This window comes from Sinocyclocheilus anshuiensis, unplaced genomic scaffold (genome assembly GCF_001515605.1).
Source record: "Sinocyclocheilus anshuiensis isolate Anshui unplaced genomic scaffold, SAMN03320099.WGS_v1.1 scaffold1371, whole genome shotgun sequence".
Classification (NCBI taxonomy): domain Eukaryota; kingdom Metazoa; phylum Chordata; class Actinopteri; order Cypriniformes; family Cyprinidae; genus Sinocyclocheilus; species Sinocyclocheilus anshuiensis.
Window position 1 is genome coordinate 1,249,632 of NW_015539833.1, and position 12,915 is coordinate 1,262,546.

At 35.3% G+C, this 12,915-nt stretch overlaps 2 protein-coding genes across 2 annotated transcripts in view; one reads left to right on the forward strand and one right to left on the reverse strand.

Moving 5' to 3' along the window:
- The window catches only part of LOC107684292 (glycogen synthase kinase-3 beta-like), a 26,213-nt gene extending 22,791 nt beyond the window's left edge, over positions 1–3,422 (forward strand). Inside the window, exons 7-11 of the mRNA XM_016480530.1 lie at positions 89–186; positions 908–1,003; positions 1,296–1,482; positions 2,148–2,243; positions 2,327–3,422. Of these exons, the coding sequence (XP_016336016.1) occupies positions 89–186; positions 908–1,003; positions 1,296–1,482; positions 2,148–2,243; positions 2,327–2,394 (545 nt within the window). The 3' untranslated portion in view covers positions 2,395–3,422. The remainder of the gene's footprint in view (positions 1–88; positions 187–907; positions 1,004–1,295; positions 1,483–2,147; positions 2,244–2,326) is intronic.
- An 8,337-nt stretch (positions 3,423–11,759) lies between these two features.
- Positions 11,760–12,915, reverse strand: part of LOC107684328 (homeobox protein MSH-B-like) — a 3,525-nt gene continuing 2,369 nt past the window's right edge. The window contains exon 2 of the mRNA XM_016480560.1: positions 11,760–12,683. Coding sequence (XP_016336046.1) covers positions 12,280–12,683 — 404 coding nt within the window. The 3' untranslated portion in view covers positions 11,760–12,279. The remainder of the gene's footprint in view (positions 12,684–12,915) is intronic.

Sequence of the window (12,915 nt, forward strand, 5' to 3'; positions counted from 1 at the left end):
ACGGGTTTGGAACGACATGGGGGTAAGTGATTAATGACAAAATTTTCATTTTGGGGTGGAGTATCCCTTTAACTTTGTTTCCATACAGACATTTGGTCGGCTGGCTGTGTACTGGCCGAGCTGCTGCTTGGACAGCCGATTTTTCCTGGTGACAGTGGCGTAGATCAGCTTGTTGAAATCATCAAGGTAAGCGTGTATGTGTGTGTGTGTGTGTGTGTGTGTGTGTGTGTGTGTGTTTTCATAAATAATCTTAACATTTTGATTGCTTCAACTCTTGTTATTGCTGACGTGTCTCATAATGCACTTTTCTAGAGTTTGAGCAATGTGAAATGCAGTTATAATTCTTTTTTCTGTGGAGCTCTCCCAGTTTACAGCCGAATCCTCAAAGCACTTCAAAAAAAAACAAAGTCTTACTTCCTATAAGTTAAGCCTTGTTCAGACCAAGAATATCTATAAACCAGTGTCGTTCTCATCATCAAAAACGAAAATTAAAAAACTCTTTCATTAATGTAATTACAATAAAATTGAATTAAAACGAAAATTTAAATGTTACCTTGAGAGTTAAAGTACAAAAACTGAAAGAAAAAAAAAAAAAAAATCTAAATATTAATAAATACTATAACAGTATATTGATAATACTAAAATAACACTGCTATAAAAATAAACCATATTACCATCCATACCAATGGCCAATAATGTTTATTCTGAGCGTGTACTTCAGTTATGTTCTGTGAACGTAATTGCAGCGCACTTTCAAGTTGGAAGTTTTTGAATGGTTGTCAATTTTTAATTTTTACAAATTTGCTCTGAAAGTGACTCCAGCTGTATTGTTTCTCTGTATTGTTATAGTTGCGGTGTGGACTATATATTTTAATTGCAACAGAATAATAGAACTTGTTTCCTCCAGGTGCTGGGAACTCCTACACGAGAGCAGATCTGGGAGATGAACCCAAATTACACTGAATTCAAGTTTCCACAGATAAAGGCACACCCGTGGACTAAGGTTAGCATGAGTATTTCCACTTTCATCCTTCTCTTTTCTCCTTACTTTAATTCTAGACTGTGATTCTGGTCTATATAACCTTCTTATTTTACATGTTATGTTATGAGTCTGTCTTAAAGAGTATTTTCTACCAACACAATTGTACTTTAATTTCACCCCTGTGACTTGTTTAAAACAAAGAGTACAAATCTATATCAAAAATAATTTTTTTGTGTGCAGTCAAAAGTTTAAATTATTATACAGAAGTTTGTATAAAGCATTCAAAAGTCCTGTGTTGTTGTCCACATGTTAGGTTTTCCGGCCCCGGACCCCTCCGGAGGCGATAGCTCTGTGTTCCCGATTGTTGGAGTACACGCCTACGTCCCGATTCACTCCTCTGGAGGCCTGTGCTCACACGTTCTTCGACGAGCTCCGTGAGCCCAACCTCAAGCTCCCGAATGGAAGAGAGCGGCCTGTGCTGTTTAATTTCACTACACAGGGTATGCTGCACACAAATGCACAAACGATGATGATTGATTGAATCTTTTTGAGGTATTGTAACAAGTATTAACTCATTTTAATAGCAAATATACACCACCATTCACATATTTGGAGTTTGTAATATTTTTAATGTTTAATGTTTTTGTTTCTCTTAGGCTCAGAGATAATTTGATCAAAAATGTGGTAAAATATTATTACAATTTAAAGTAACTGTTTTCCATTTGAATATATTTTAAACTGTAATTTATTGCTTTGATGCAAAGCTCCAGTCTTCAGTGTCACATGATCCTTCAGAAATCCTTCTAATATGCTGATTTGCTGCTTAAAGAAACATTTAGCCGCCATTACTCCACCCATTTCTTAGAATTATCAATGTTAAAAACAGCTTTTCTGAAAACTGATTTTTTTTCTGGATTCTTTCAAAAGAACAGAATTTATTTGAAATAAAATCTTTTTTTAACATTATAGATGTCTTTACTGTCTGTTTTGTACAGTTTAGTTTAATTGTACAGTCCAGTTTAATACATCCTTGCTGAATAAAAGTATTAATTTCTTTCAAAAAACCAAAAAAATCGTACTGACTCCAAACATTTTTTTTTGTAAATGTGTTTGTACGTGCATGATTCTGTCTTTTACACCAATATCTGTTGCATTTAATGATCAGAGTTGTCCAGTAACCCCTCGCTGACCTCCGTACTCATTCCTGCACATGCTCAGAACCAGGCGGAAAACTCTTCCCAGTCTGCCTTGGCTGCAACAGGTCGGTTTTTCACTTTCAGCCTCTCACAAACCCCAAGACTGTCCTCATCAGCTCTTTTTAATAACCTTCTCTTACGGTTCCAGGTGCTAACAGCGGCGATCGTGGTCTGAACACCAACGCTGCCTCTGCTGCCCCTAATTCTTCAACTTGAACCCCATCCACCCCTCAATGGGCCACTTTTACGCTGCTGCTTATCAGCCACGCCCACTCTCTGGGGTTTAAGGGGCGTGGCTAAAACTAACCGAAAAGCTCATGATATGATGGATGCACCAACCAAACCTTCCCCCAGTCATTGTCTTTGGTTTTATTATTATTTTTTATTTATTTATTTGCTCTAACGGACGCAACGAGGGCTCAGAAACACCGCCTCAGAACTATCTGCGGTGATGTTTGACAATTCTCTCTCTCTATATATATATATATATATATATACACTTACATAAACCTTTACACCTACAAATATGTTTTCACATGTCTACTTTGACATTTTTTAAAGGGAAATCTGTATGCTGTAGCCGCTGCTTCTTTTATAATCGTCTTGGCCCCTTTCCTGGTTAATTATGGGTAGAGACAGAGACTTTGAATATGAGCTGACACAGATGGCGCAGGTGGGATACAGGAAAGCTGGTTCCTGATTGGTCCGATACGACCAAATCCTGAACCGGTTCAACGGCCCGGACTGATTTCCAGGGCTTGTGTACATTCTGTAGACTATGTGAAATATATGCTAATGACTTTTGCCTTTTCCCTCAGTATTATGGGCGGATATGTTGTATGCTTAAGCTGTATGCTGCGGTGTACCTCTTTGTTTTCGACCACTTTTGAAGGAGTGACATTATCCATTCGTTTCCTGCTCCGCTTCTTTCTTCCTGTTGTGTAATACGTCACTGAACTCTACAGATGTTGACACACGTGATATCGTGTCATTTTTTGTGATCGAGTGTGTGTGTGTGTGTTTGTGTGTGTGTGAGAGCGAGAGAGTGCATGCTGTACATCTTTGTCTATAAATAAATACCGTATGCTGATTAGTGAGCTAAAAGAAACAAGCACGAAATGAAGAAAAAAAGATAATCAGGACCTTAAAACGGAACATGTGAACAGGTTTCTGCACCGCAAATTCCAGCCTTAAAGGGGTCCTATTATGCTCTTTTACAAATTCTTGATTTTGTTTTGTGGGTGTACTAGAACATGCTCTCATACTAGGTTGTTCGAAAAACATTATTTTTCACATATTTTACATTATTACAACACCTCTCTCCCCAGTCCGGCATGAACGGCTCGAATAGTAAGTTGAAAAAGTGAAAAAGCATAATAGGACCCCTTTAAGGAAGATGTTGGGTTTAGTTCTCAAAATCGTGTCATTTGGGTTAGAATTTAGCTGGAATGAGTAGCTGAAAGCAGTTTGAACCCTTGAACCATCTGTGGACTGCTCTGTCAGGAAATTGACACTAATGATGAGGCGGAAGAAGATAAGATGGGAACGTTTTCTCGACAGTCTCATTCGCTTCCATTTCTTGTTGTTTTTCTTCCTCTCGTCCTTTTTAGTGTCCCCTAGTGTTAGTGGAAGTGCACAACCGAGGCTGTTGTATCTTGTTCCTCCGAATACGGTCGTGAATTAGTACAGAAGAGTCACTTCAGACTGTTTATGTCCCTTCCTAAAGTGCTGTTGAAAGAATATCCATCTGTTCTGTTGCCCACTTAAAGCCATAGTTCACCCAAATATGAAAATTAGCATTGTTTGCTCACACTCATGTTGTTCCATACTCATATGATTTATTTTCTTCCATAAACCATAGATGGAGATGTTTTCTTTTTATTTTAAGTGATCTTTTCTATACAATGAAAGTAATTGGTGACTAAGGGCTGTAAAACCATGAAAATGACAAAACAAAAGTTATTATATAGTGTAATCCTCATGTCTTGTGTGCTACATTAAAAGTCTTCTTGAAGTCATACAATCATTTTATGTGAGGAAAACGCAAATTAAGTGGTTAACTACTAATAATTCACTTCTAACTCCCTAACTCTCAAATACTGTGTTGTGGTCAAATTTGGAGATGCTTGGCATCACTAAAATAAAACCTAATGTAATACCCAGATTTGCCATATTTTAAAATATGTGAGCATATTTGAGATTTGAAAGCTTTAGCTGAGATTGTTTTTGTAATTTTTGGTGTTTGAAAAAGATGATGATCATCCACTTTCATTGTATGGAAACGATTCAGCATCTCACTATTTTTATTTTGTTTTATTTATTTTTTTACATGAAAAAGTACAGATTTGCATCAATATGAAGGTGAGAAAATGTCAAATGATGACAGTTTTTTGGGTGAATTGTCCCTTTAATGTTCTTTTGAACTTTTTTTTTAAATTACCAAGTATATGATATTGTATGAAGGTGCTCCATCACTCTCAGTATAGTATGTATTAAAATGCGTTTAATGTATGCTTGGCAAAGGGAACTTGTGAATTTCATCTTCTGAGCTCTTGTTAAGGACAGTTCACTGTCATAGCAGGGAAAATAGATTGAACAGTGTTTTCTTTTTTTTTCTTTCTTTTTTTATATTTTTTAACTTCGAGTTTCAGAAGGACTTTCTCTTAATCCTCTTGTTGGAGGAATTTATTTTACGTTCTTTTAATTGATATGGAAAATCTCTTATATTTACAGGGGTTTTTTAATCATTTAATTTTTTTTATGATTATGTATAATACGTGAGAATATGGTGTGATGTATCTACAGTGTTAAGTCATTATTTTGCAATAATATATTTTTGATTTGTGTTTGGGGTTTTGTAAAATACTTTCAGCAGCACTTATAGGCAGTGACGTCATGTAGCGCTACAACCTTTTTCATAAGCTTTATTAAAATATGTTTTTGAGTACATTCTTGCACATAAGCCAGTGCTGTTAGCAGTCACGTTGCTTCACGATTTACTCAGCATGTCAAGTATCACATTTCTCAGTGACTCATATTTGAGACAAATATGAGATGAAAGGGAAAATGGAGAAATATACAAACGTGAACTGTTGGTAGCCATAAGAGTTAATCAACAGGCACCAAAACTGAATAAATAACATAGTTATTATTTTTTGTTTTATTTTATTATTATTATTATTTTCTCTGTACATGACAGTATGTTGAACGTCATACTGATATGTGTTCTGTCCCTTGTGTGCTCTGATTCAGAGAAGTCACCTGATACTGTACTGCATTGAATAAAGTGTAGCTTAGCCTCACTCCATCACACTGCTTCTTCTCTTTTTATTGCTGAATGTCTTTTTTTTCCCCCCTTCACACCTTCACCCTCTCTAGATACAGTTGGGGGACAGTATGAATTAGTGAAAGCTTTAACTCTCATGTTGTTCCAGACCTGTATGAATTTCTTCTATATGGAACGCGGAACATATTTGAAAGTTGGAAGCCTTATGGACAAAAAATAAACTTTCTTCATTCTTGAGACATTCTTCAAAATATCTTCAATTATGTTCCACAGAATGAAAGTCACACAGGTTTGGAACAATCTGAGTAAATGATTTTTGGGTGAACTCATCACTTTACAAAGAAGTTTTTTTAATTTATTTTTGATTGCATATATTCTTAAATCGTATTTGTCTCTTTCATCAGTTACTCATTGGAATTAGCTAATATATGACTCATAAACCTTTCAATGTATTCAGAATTTTTATTGCCACTAACCCTACTTTTGACAAAGCAACATAAAAAAGTACTATGTAGCTCATTCTTTTGTTTATTAGTTTATAGAAACAGGAATGGCAATTACAAAATGTCATTCTTGTCATTTATGCTTGCTAAATATTGCCATATAGTACAAACATTGCTGAACTGCCTTTGTGTGACCTTGGCACTGTTAATAGTGCTGATAAAAATGAATTACACCATGTTACAGTCTAGGGTCATCATGTTCCTTCACTGAATGATGCCTTTGTGATGTTTCACAAGCAATGAACAGATCTCACACTGCTGCTGCACAAATGTAACAAATCACTAGTAATCCTAGAAAAAAAATGTAACGTAAAAACACTTCAGATCATGCATGCTTCATCATACAGCAACAAAAATGGCTGATTTTGCTATTGACAATATATGCATTTATAATAAATATAAATTATATGTAATATATAAATATGTATTATACATGTTATAAATATGTATATATATATATATATATATATATATATATTAGGGCTGTCATGAACAATTATAGGCTCATATGAAGGAGATACAGAAGAGAGAATCAACACTAATAAAGCATCTGTGCAAGACATGACAACTACTCTCAGGTAAAACACACAAACTCACCTAAAATCACAACAGCCTACTATTAATCTAATAGTATGTGATCATTTTGTGTAAAATGTTTTAACTTCTGGCAGTCCTGCAAAACAGTAAGTGAAGAATAAGGCATAAAACCTGCAAAAATCCAATATTTTTAACCATGATATCCTTCTTGACCTTTAGACGATTGTCAAAAGACATTTTATACAATATTCAATTGCATTAAAAAATATATAAAAATATTAGGGCTGTCAGTTTAACGCATTAACTAACTTAATTAGTTATGAAAAAATAACGTGATTAAAATATTTTAATATTAGTTAACGCATTGGCCCCACCCCCAGACCTGTACGTCATCTTATATTTCATACAGTTGACTGTTGACAAATATGATGCAGGGCAACAACTCCATAAATGCAGTTATGCCCTAAAATTAAACATATTAGTGCAAAAAAATGCCCCTGTATGAGTATTTGTCTCATATTTATATCATACAATATCACACCAGCAGGGAGAGCGGTATTACACGAGCACTGATTTTGTCCCGAATATCATGAGTTTAAATGTGATTTTATACAACAGTTCAGTATATAAGAAGTTGATATTGTGTTATTGTTATTTAAACACAATATTACGTGTTTTTGCCCAATTTTGCAGAGAAGATAAAGCCCTAGCAGAATTGTTGTGCTCTATGACACAGCAGTGTTTAGTTTCAGAATGAATCGCAATTTGAACGAATCGTGTGAATCGATGATTCAAAGGCCTATTCAGAGAGCCATTTACTTAATTCCTGAATGAATCAGCCGTTTGAACGAATCTAAAAAACTTTCTTCTGTGGAACATAAATAATGTATTTTGAAGACTGTTGGTAACTAAAGCTGTTTTGGTTATCAATGACTTTCATTGTATGAACAAAAAATACTGAGATGTTTCTCAAATTATCTTCTTTTATATTGGGGCAAAAATGCCCCTGTATGAATTTTTGTCTCATATTTATTTCATATGATATCACACGAGCGCTGTTTTTGTCCTGAATATCACGAGTTTAAATGTGATTTTATACAACAGTTCAGTAAATAAGAAGTTGATATTGTGTTTTTGTTCAATGTTGCAGAGAATATATATTACCTTTAAAGCCACAGCAGAACTGTTGCATCTCCGAGCAAAACAGCGGTGTTTAGTTTCTGAATGAATCCGCGTTTTGAACGAATCGTGTGAATCGATGATTCAAAGGCCTATTCAGAGAGCCATTTACTTAATTCCTGAATGAATCAGCCGTTTGAACGAATCTAAAAAAAAATCAATGACTCATAAAGACATTTACCGCCACCTGCTGGCAGATTTATTTTCTTATTAGAGTATCATTTAATTTAAAAAAAGTATTAATGAATTAATAATGATAATAATAATAGAATAAAAACATTAAAGGGATATTTCACCCAAAAAATTGTAATTCTGTCATCATTTACTCACCCTCATGTCGTTTCAAACCTTTCTTCTGTGGAACATAAATAATGTATTTTGAAGACTGTTGGTAACTAAAGCTGTTTTGGTTATCAATGACTTTCATTGTATGAACAAAAAATACTGAGATGTTTCTCAAATTATCTTCTTTTATGTTCCATAGTATATGTTAGGCCGTTGTAGCCTAAATGTTTATGTGTAATAACTTTTATGTTGAATCAAATAAAATATTTATTTCTAAAGCTACAATTTGTAATGTCTACTTGATACTTTCTCATTTAACACATAGCTTTAAATAAACTTTTGTGGGTATTTTCACAGTCAAATTTATTTTGTGATTAATTAGATTAATTAATCGAAACATCATGTAGTTAATTAGATTACAAATTTGAACAGCCCTAATATATATATATATACTCTCATTTACAGAACAATTTCTCATCCAAAAGCATCTAGTTTCCACAAAACTCTTAAGCAAAATATATGTGTATGCATAAATATTCTAATTTACAAGTCATTTTCATAATCATTTAACAATCACATTACAAAAGATTAGTTTCAGGACAGGAGAAACCTCCCACTGACTGTTTAAAAGTGTATCAGTCCACTTGTGTCCATTTGCAGAGTGAGAAACATCCTTCAGCAGTCATTTTTTGGTAAGAAATGAAGCTGATTTGCACTGTTTGTATCCTGTTGCTTCTTACTCATGGTAAGCCTGTTTGTTTGTTTATTTAAATTATTCTATCTGGTCCAACTTTTCCAGATTTTAAACTTTGCATGAAAATGCTTCTATGTAGATTGTTCTACACTCTTAAAAATAAAGGTTCTTCATTGGCATCTCTGGTTCCATAAAGACACTTTAACACCCATGGAACCTTTCCATTCCACAAAAGATTCTTTATAGTGGAAAAAAGGTTCTTCAGACTAAGAAAAAATGATTCTTTTAAGAATTTTTCTCTGGGGCACCAAAAATGGTTCTTCCGTGGCATCTCTGGAATCTTCTTCTCTCTTTTTCTGTCTCAGATCTTGCTCTTTTACCATTCACAGGAATGGCATTGAAGTGTAACCTGTGTGTTTCCAAAGGGAATGGGAACCCCTGCACTCCATCAGTACAGACTGTCGGCCTGTGGAAACATCACATTTAGAGCTGGTTTAATAGGTGAGTTCAGCCACCATCACAACCCTTAAACAGATAGTACAGAACTTTTATTTGTGTTGCGTCCACAGCTCCTCCTTCTATCCGTTCCTGTGTCCAGCTGGAGCTATATGCTTGCTCCAAACGTGACGGCTGTGTGCTGCAAGACTGACCTCTGCAACTGAGCCAACAAACCTGTAATCAGAATCATTAAAGACTTACATCTGCTGATCTGCCTTTCTGTAGCCTTAGTGGTGGGATTATATGAAATTCTACTAAACACTAAAAGGCTCAACACTCAAATGTATTAACTAATTGCAACAAAAATGTAACAAACTGCAATAACTTTTTGCAAGCAACAATAAAAGCAGTCACGCACTGTCTATTGTGTTTCACAGAGGTCACACAAAATGAACAAACACCTGAGAGATATCACTTTAAAATAAAGTTTGTTAATAATGAATAAGGGCCATCTGAAGATTGAAAACTGAGATGTAGTGGCATATTTAATCTTTGGCAGAAATAAAAACGATGCTGTAAGGGACAAGTAGTGCGTTCAACGGATTCTACTGTTGTTTAACACGAAGATTGTTTCACTTTCAGAAGACAAAAACTCCAGAAAACAGTTTTGGAAGTTGTGAGTTAAATCTACGTGATCCAGGACCTATATACAGTGCGTGCCATTGTAAAGACTGGAAGTCTAGCCCTCACAGCCTCGTTTTCATCCGCAGACAGTAAATTAAATACGACGTCTAACCAAATTAAGATCTATCCTGCCTAAAGGCTGCCTATTGTCATTTAGATGCTTTTCAATGACTCCTGATAGCATCAGTCAAATGCTTTGAGAAACCTTATTGGGTTAGGAATAGGATGAGGACTTTTTCTGTTTAACACTCTTTAACAAGAAAGGGATAGCTACTACTGCATTATTTTCTTTTCGTTTCTTTTGATCTGAACGCCTGGTGTAACTTGTCAACTGAAACCTTGTTGATATACATAGGCGGAGCGTGTCTAAGGCTGGTGAAGGCCCAGAAAATGCAAAAAATGCCCCTGCACTAATAAATTAAATCTATCACGTCTGTTGCTAACAAGGTGAATATGAATAGACAGTGTCGATTGCGGCATTGAAATCAGATCTGCTCATGTTGCCCCGTATTTAATTTTAGGCGTTTTTACAGTGTTGCGCATTTTAACCAATCACACACGATTCTGTTGAGCTTAGAAATACAGTGGCCAATCAGAAGCGTCCAGATGAGTCATCGCTGAAACGCATCAGTTTTGTTGAGTGCGCGCGCGTTCGCTGACTGAATTCCAGACTCTTGAGAATTCTCTCATCATAAACAACAAAGCGCAGATGTAGGCTACGTACAATGTAAGTAAGCGATTCATTTCACAGTGTATACAGCTTCAGTGATTATAAGGATAGTTTTGTTTTTTGAGAGTGCTTAAACTCGCGATAGATCAATGTTAGAGATAATGCCACTTTCTATATAGGCCTATCATTTATGAATTTTTATTCAATTGTAATCCCGTTAAATACAAATTCAGTCCCATTAAACATTTTGATTTTTTTAGCCTACATGACACCCATGTCTGGTTCTTGCTAAAAAAAGACGGGTTTATTATGTTTAATACATTTGGCTGCATTTAGCCTTACCATGGAGTTGGTTCACCCTCCACCTATGTTGATATATAAACGAGTTTAAGGTGACTGCAGTGGCTCAAACGGATAGTAATGTCTGTCAAAGAGTTTTAATGGCGCCATCTTCTGGACAATAGACAAGAGTCAAAGGATGGAGCTGTTCAGCAACTGATGCTTAAAATAAAAAAATAAAACAAAACAAAATAAAATAAAAAGGTTCCTCGAGATCAAAATAATTACATAAGTACATGTTGTTCGTCAGTAATTATTCAGTATATTTGATATATTCATTATATTTAATATTTATTTTTATTATATTTAATACATTTATTAAATATATTCACAGATTTATGCAATTAACAAGAACACTCATGTAAATCTGACCAAAGATAGTATAGTAATTTTCCCTGTGATTTTGTCAAAATAAAGTTGAATTAAATTAAATTGAACTACATTAAAATATTAGAAGTTTAAAAGTTAATGTTAACCTAAACTCTCGCTTAGTATACCAACTGATGATGGCACTTCGGGTATTTTGATAGATAGATAGATAGATAGATAGATAGATATTGTGTATTGGTGCAAAATAACTTCTAAATTGGGGTGTAAATGTAAGAGAAGTCTATTAATTAGTCTCTTTCATTTGTATTTTACGAAGTACAAAATTTGTGATTAGTTAATATGCTATTTTAGATAATTATTGTGCGAGAAGGGTGAAGAAAGGTTGGTGGTTTATAAAGCGGAGCATGCTGGATGTTTCTGACTATTTATCTTTAATATTCCGCACGTTTGTGTGGATTCCTCCACGTTTTAATATAAATAAATATAAATATAGTCAAAATATGGAAATTTCAAAAAGCTTTTTAAATGAGTAAAAATCAAATCGAATAAATAAATGTAAATAACATAAGTATAAATAAAATCGAATGATAGAAATAAGAAAATAGTCATGTTTTATCAGTGTCAGATATTGCGTGGGCTAAATAATAAACGTCCAGAAATACGACGATATAAACACAAGGGAAATGGTTAAATTTAAGAAAGAATATTTTTTATTTTAGACTAATAAATATTTGGTCTTTTTCAAGGCACTTCCAACATAAGGCCAATAAGTACTTCTTCTGATGGTCCGGATAACCTCCGTGTCAGATCTTAAAAGAGTTGCTCCACAAGAGCACGTCAGTAGCTATACAACACAAAGAATAAAACACAATATACAGCAGCTTCCTTCCGTGATTTCATGTGGCTTTGGGGGATTGGGTTCAAATGTGACATTACCGAGTCCAAGATGATACTATAATTAATTACAGTAATTAGAAGCGGTTCGTTAAAATAATGACAAAAGTAGCTATGTTGTTCGCTAAAATTATCCAGCACTTATCTGTGCAATTACCAACGCTATTATAATAATTTCCCCTGTGAATTTCGTGTAAACGTTCATATTTGCGCAAGTCTCTCAAATCATTTCAAATTGGAGGAAGCCGTCAGATTAATGTTTTTAAGACAAATAATACATCCCATAGGAGACGGGTCCGTTAAATAGTCCTGGCATCGGTACGGGCCGCGGGAAAGAGGCTGGGGGTCCGTACAGAGATGATGGAGATCCCAGAGGGAACGGCAGCGCGAACGGGGCCAGAAGCGGTTTGGAGGCGCATTTGAACTTTTCCAGTTCGGCCTCCTGAAGTCTCTTGGCCTTCGCCCTCCTGTTCTGGAACCAGATCTTGACCTGAGTCTCGGTGAGGTTTAGGGAGTTGGAGAACTCGGCCCGTTCGGCGATAGAGAGGTACTGTTTCTGCCTGAACTTGCGCTCGAGGGAGAGCAGCTGGGAGGTGCTGAAGGGCGTGCGAGGTTTCCGATTCGTCTTGTGCTTGCGCAAGGGGCACGGCGTTGGGCTCTGGTGACCTGGACGAAACAGCAGGAAAAAAGATTATTTCTTCAGAAATGAAAAAAAAAAAAAAAAAAGTTCAATGCCATAATCGTTCTTCCTCGTGCATTTCTGACAGCCCTTCTTTCTTTCCTTATTTCTGTCGAAATTCACTGAAATTACTTTCTTTTTGGTTCTACACTCTAAAAAAATGCTGGGTTAAATACAACCCAGTGCTGGGTAAAATAGGGACAAACCCAGCAATTGGGT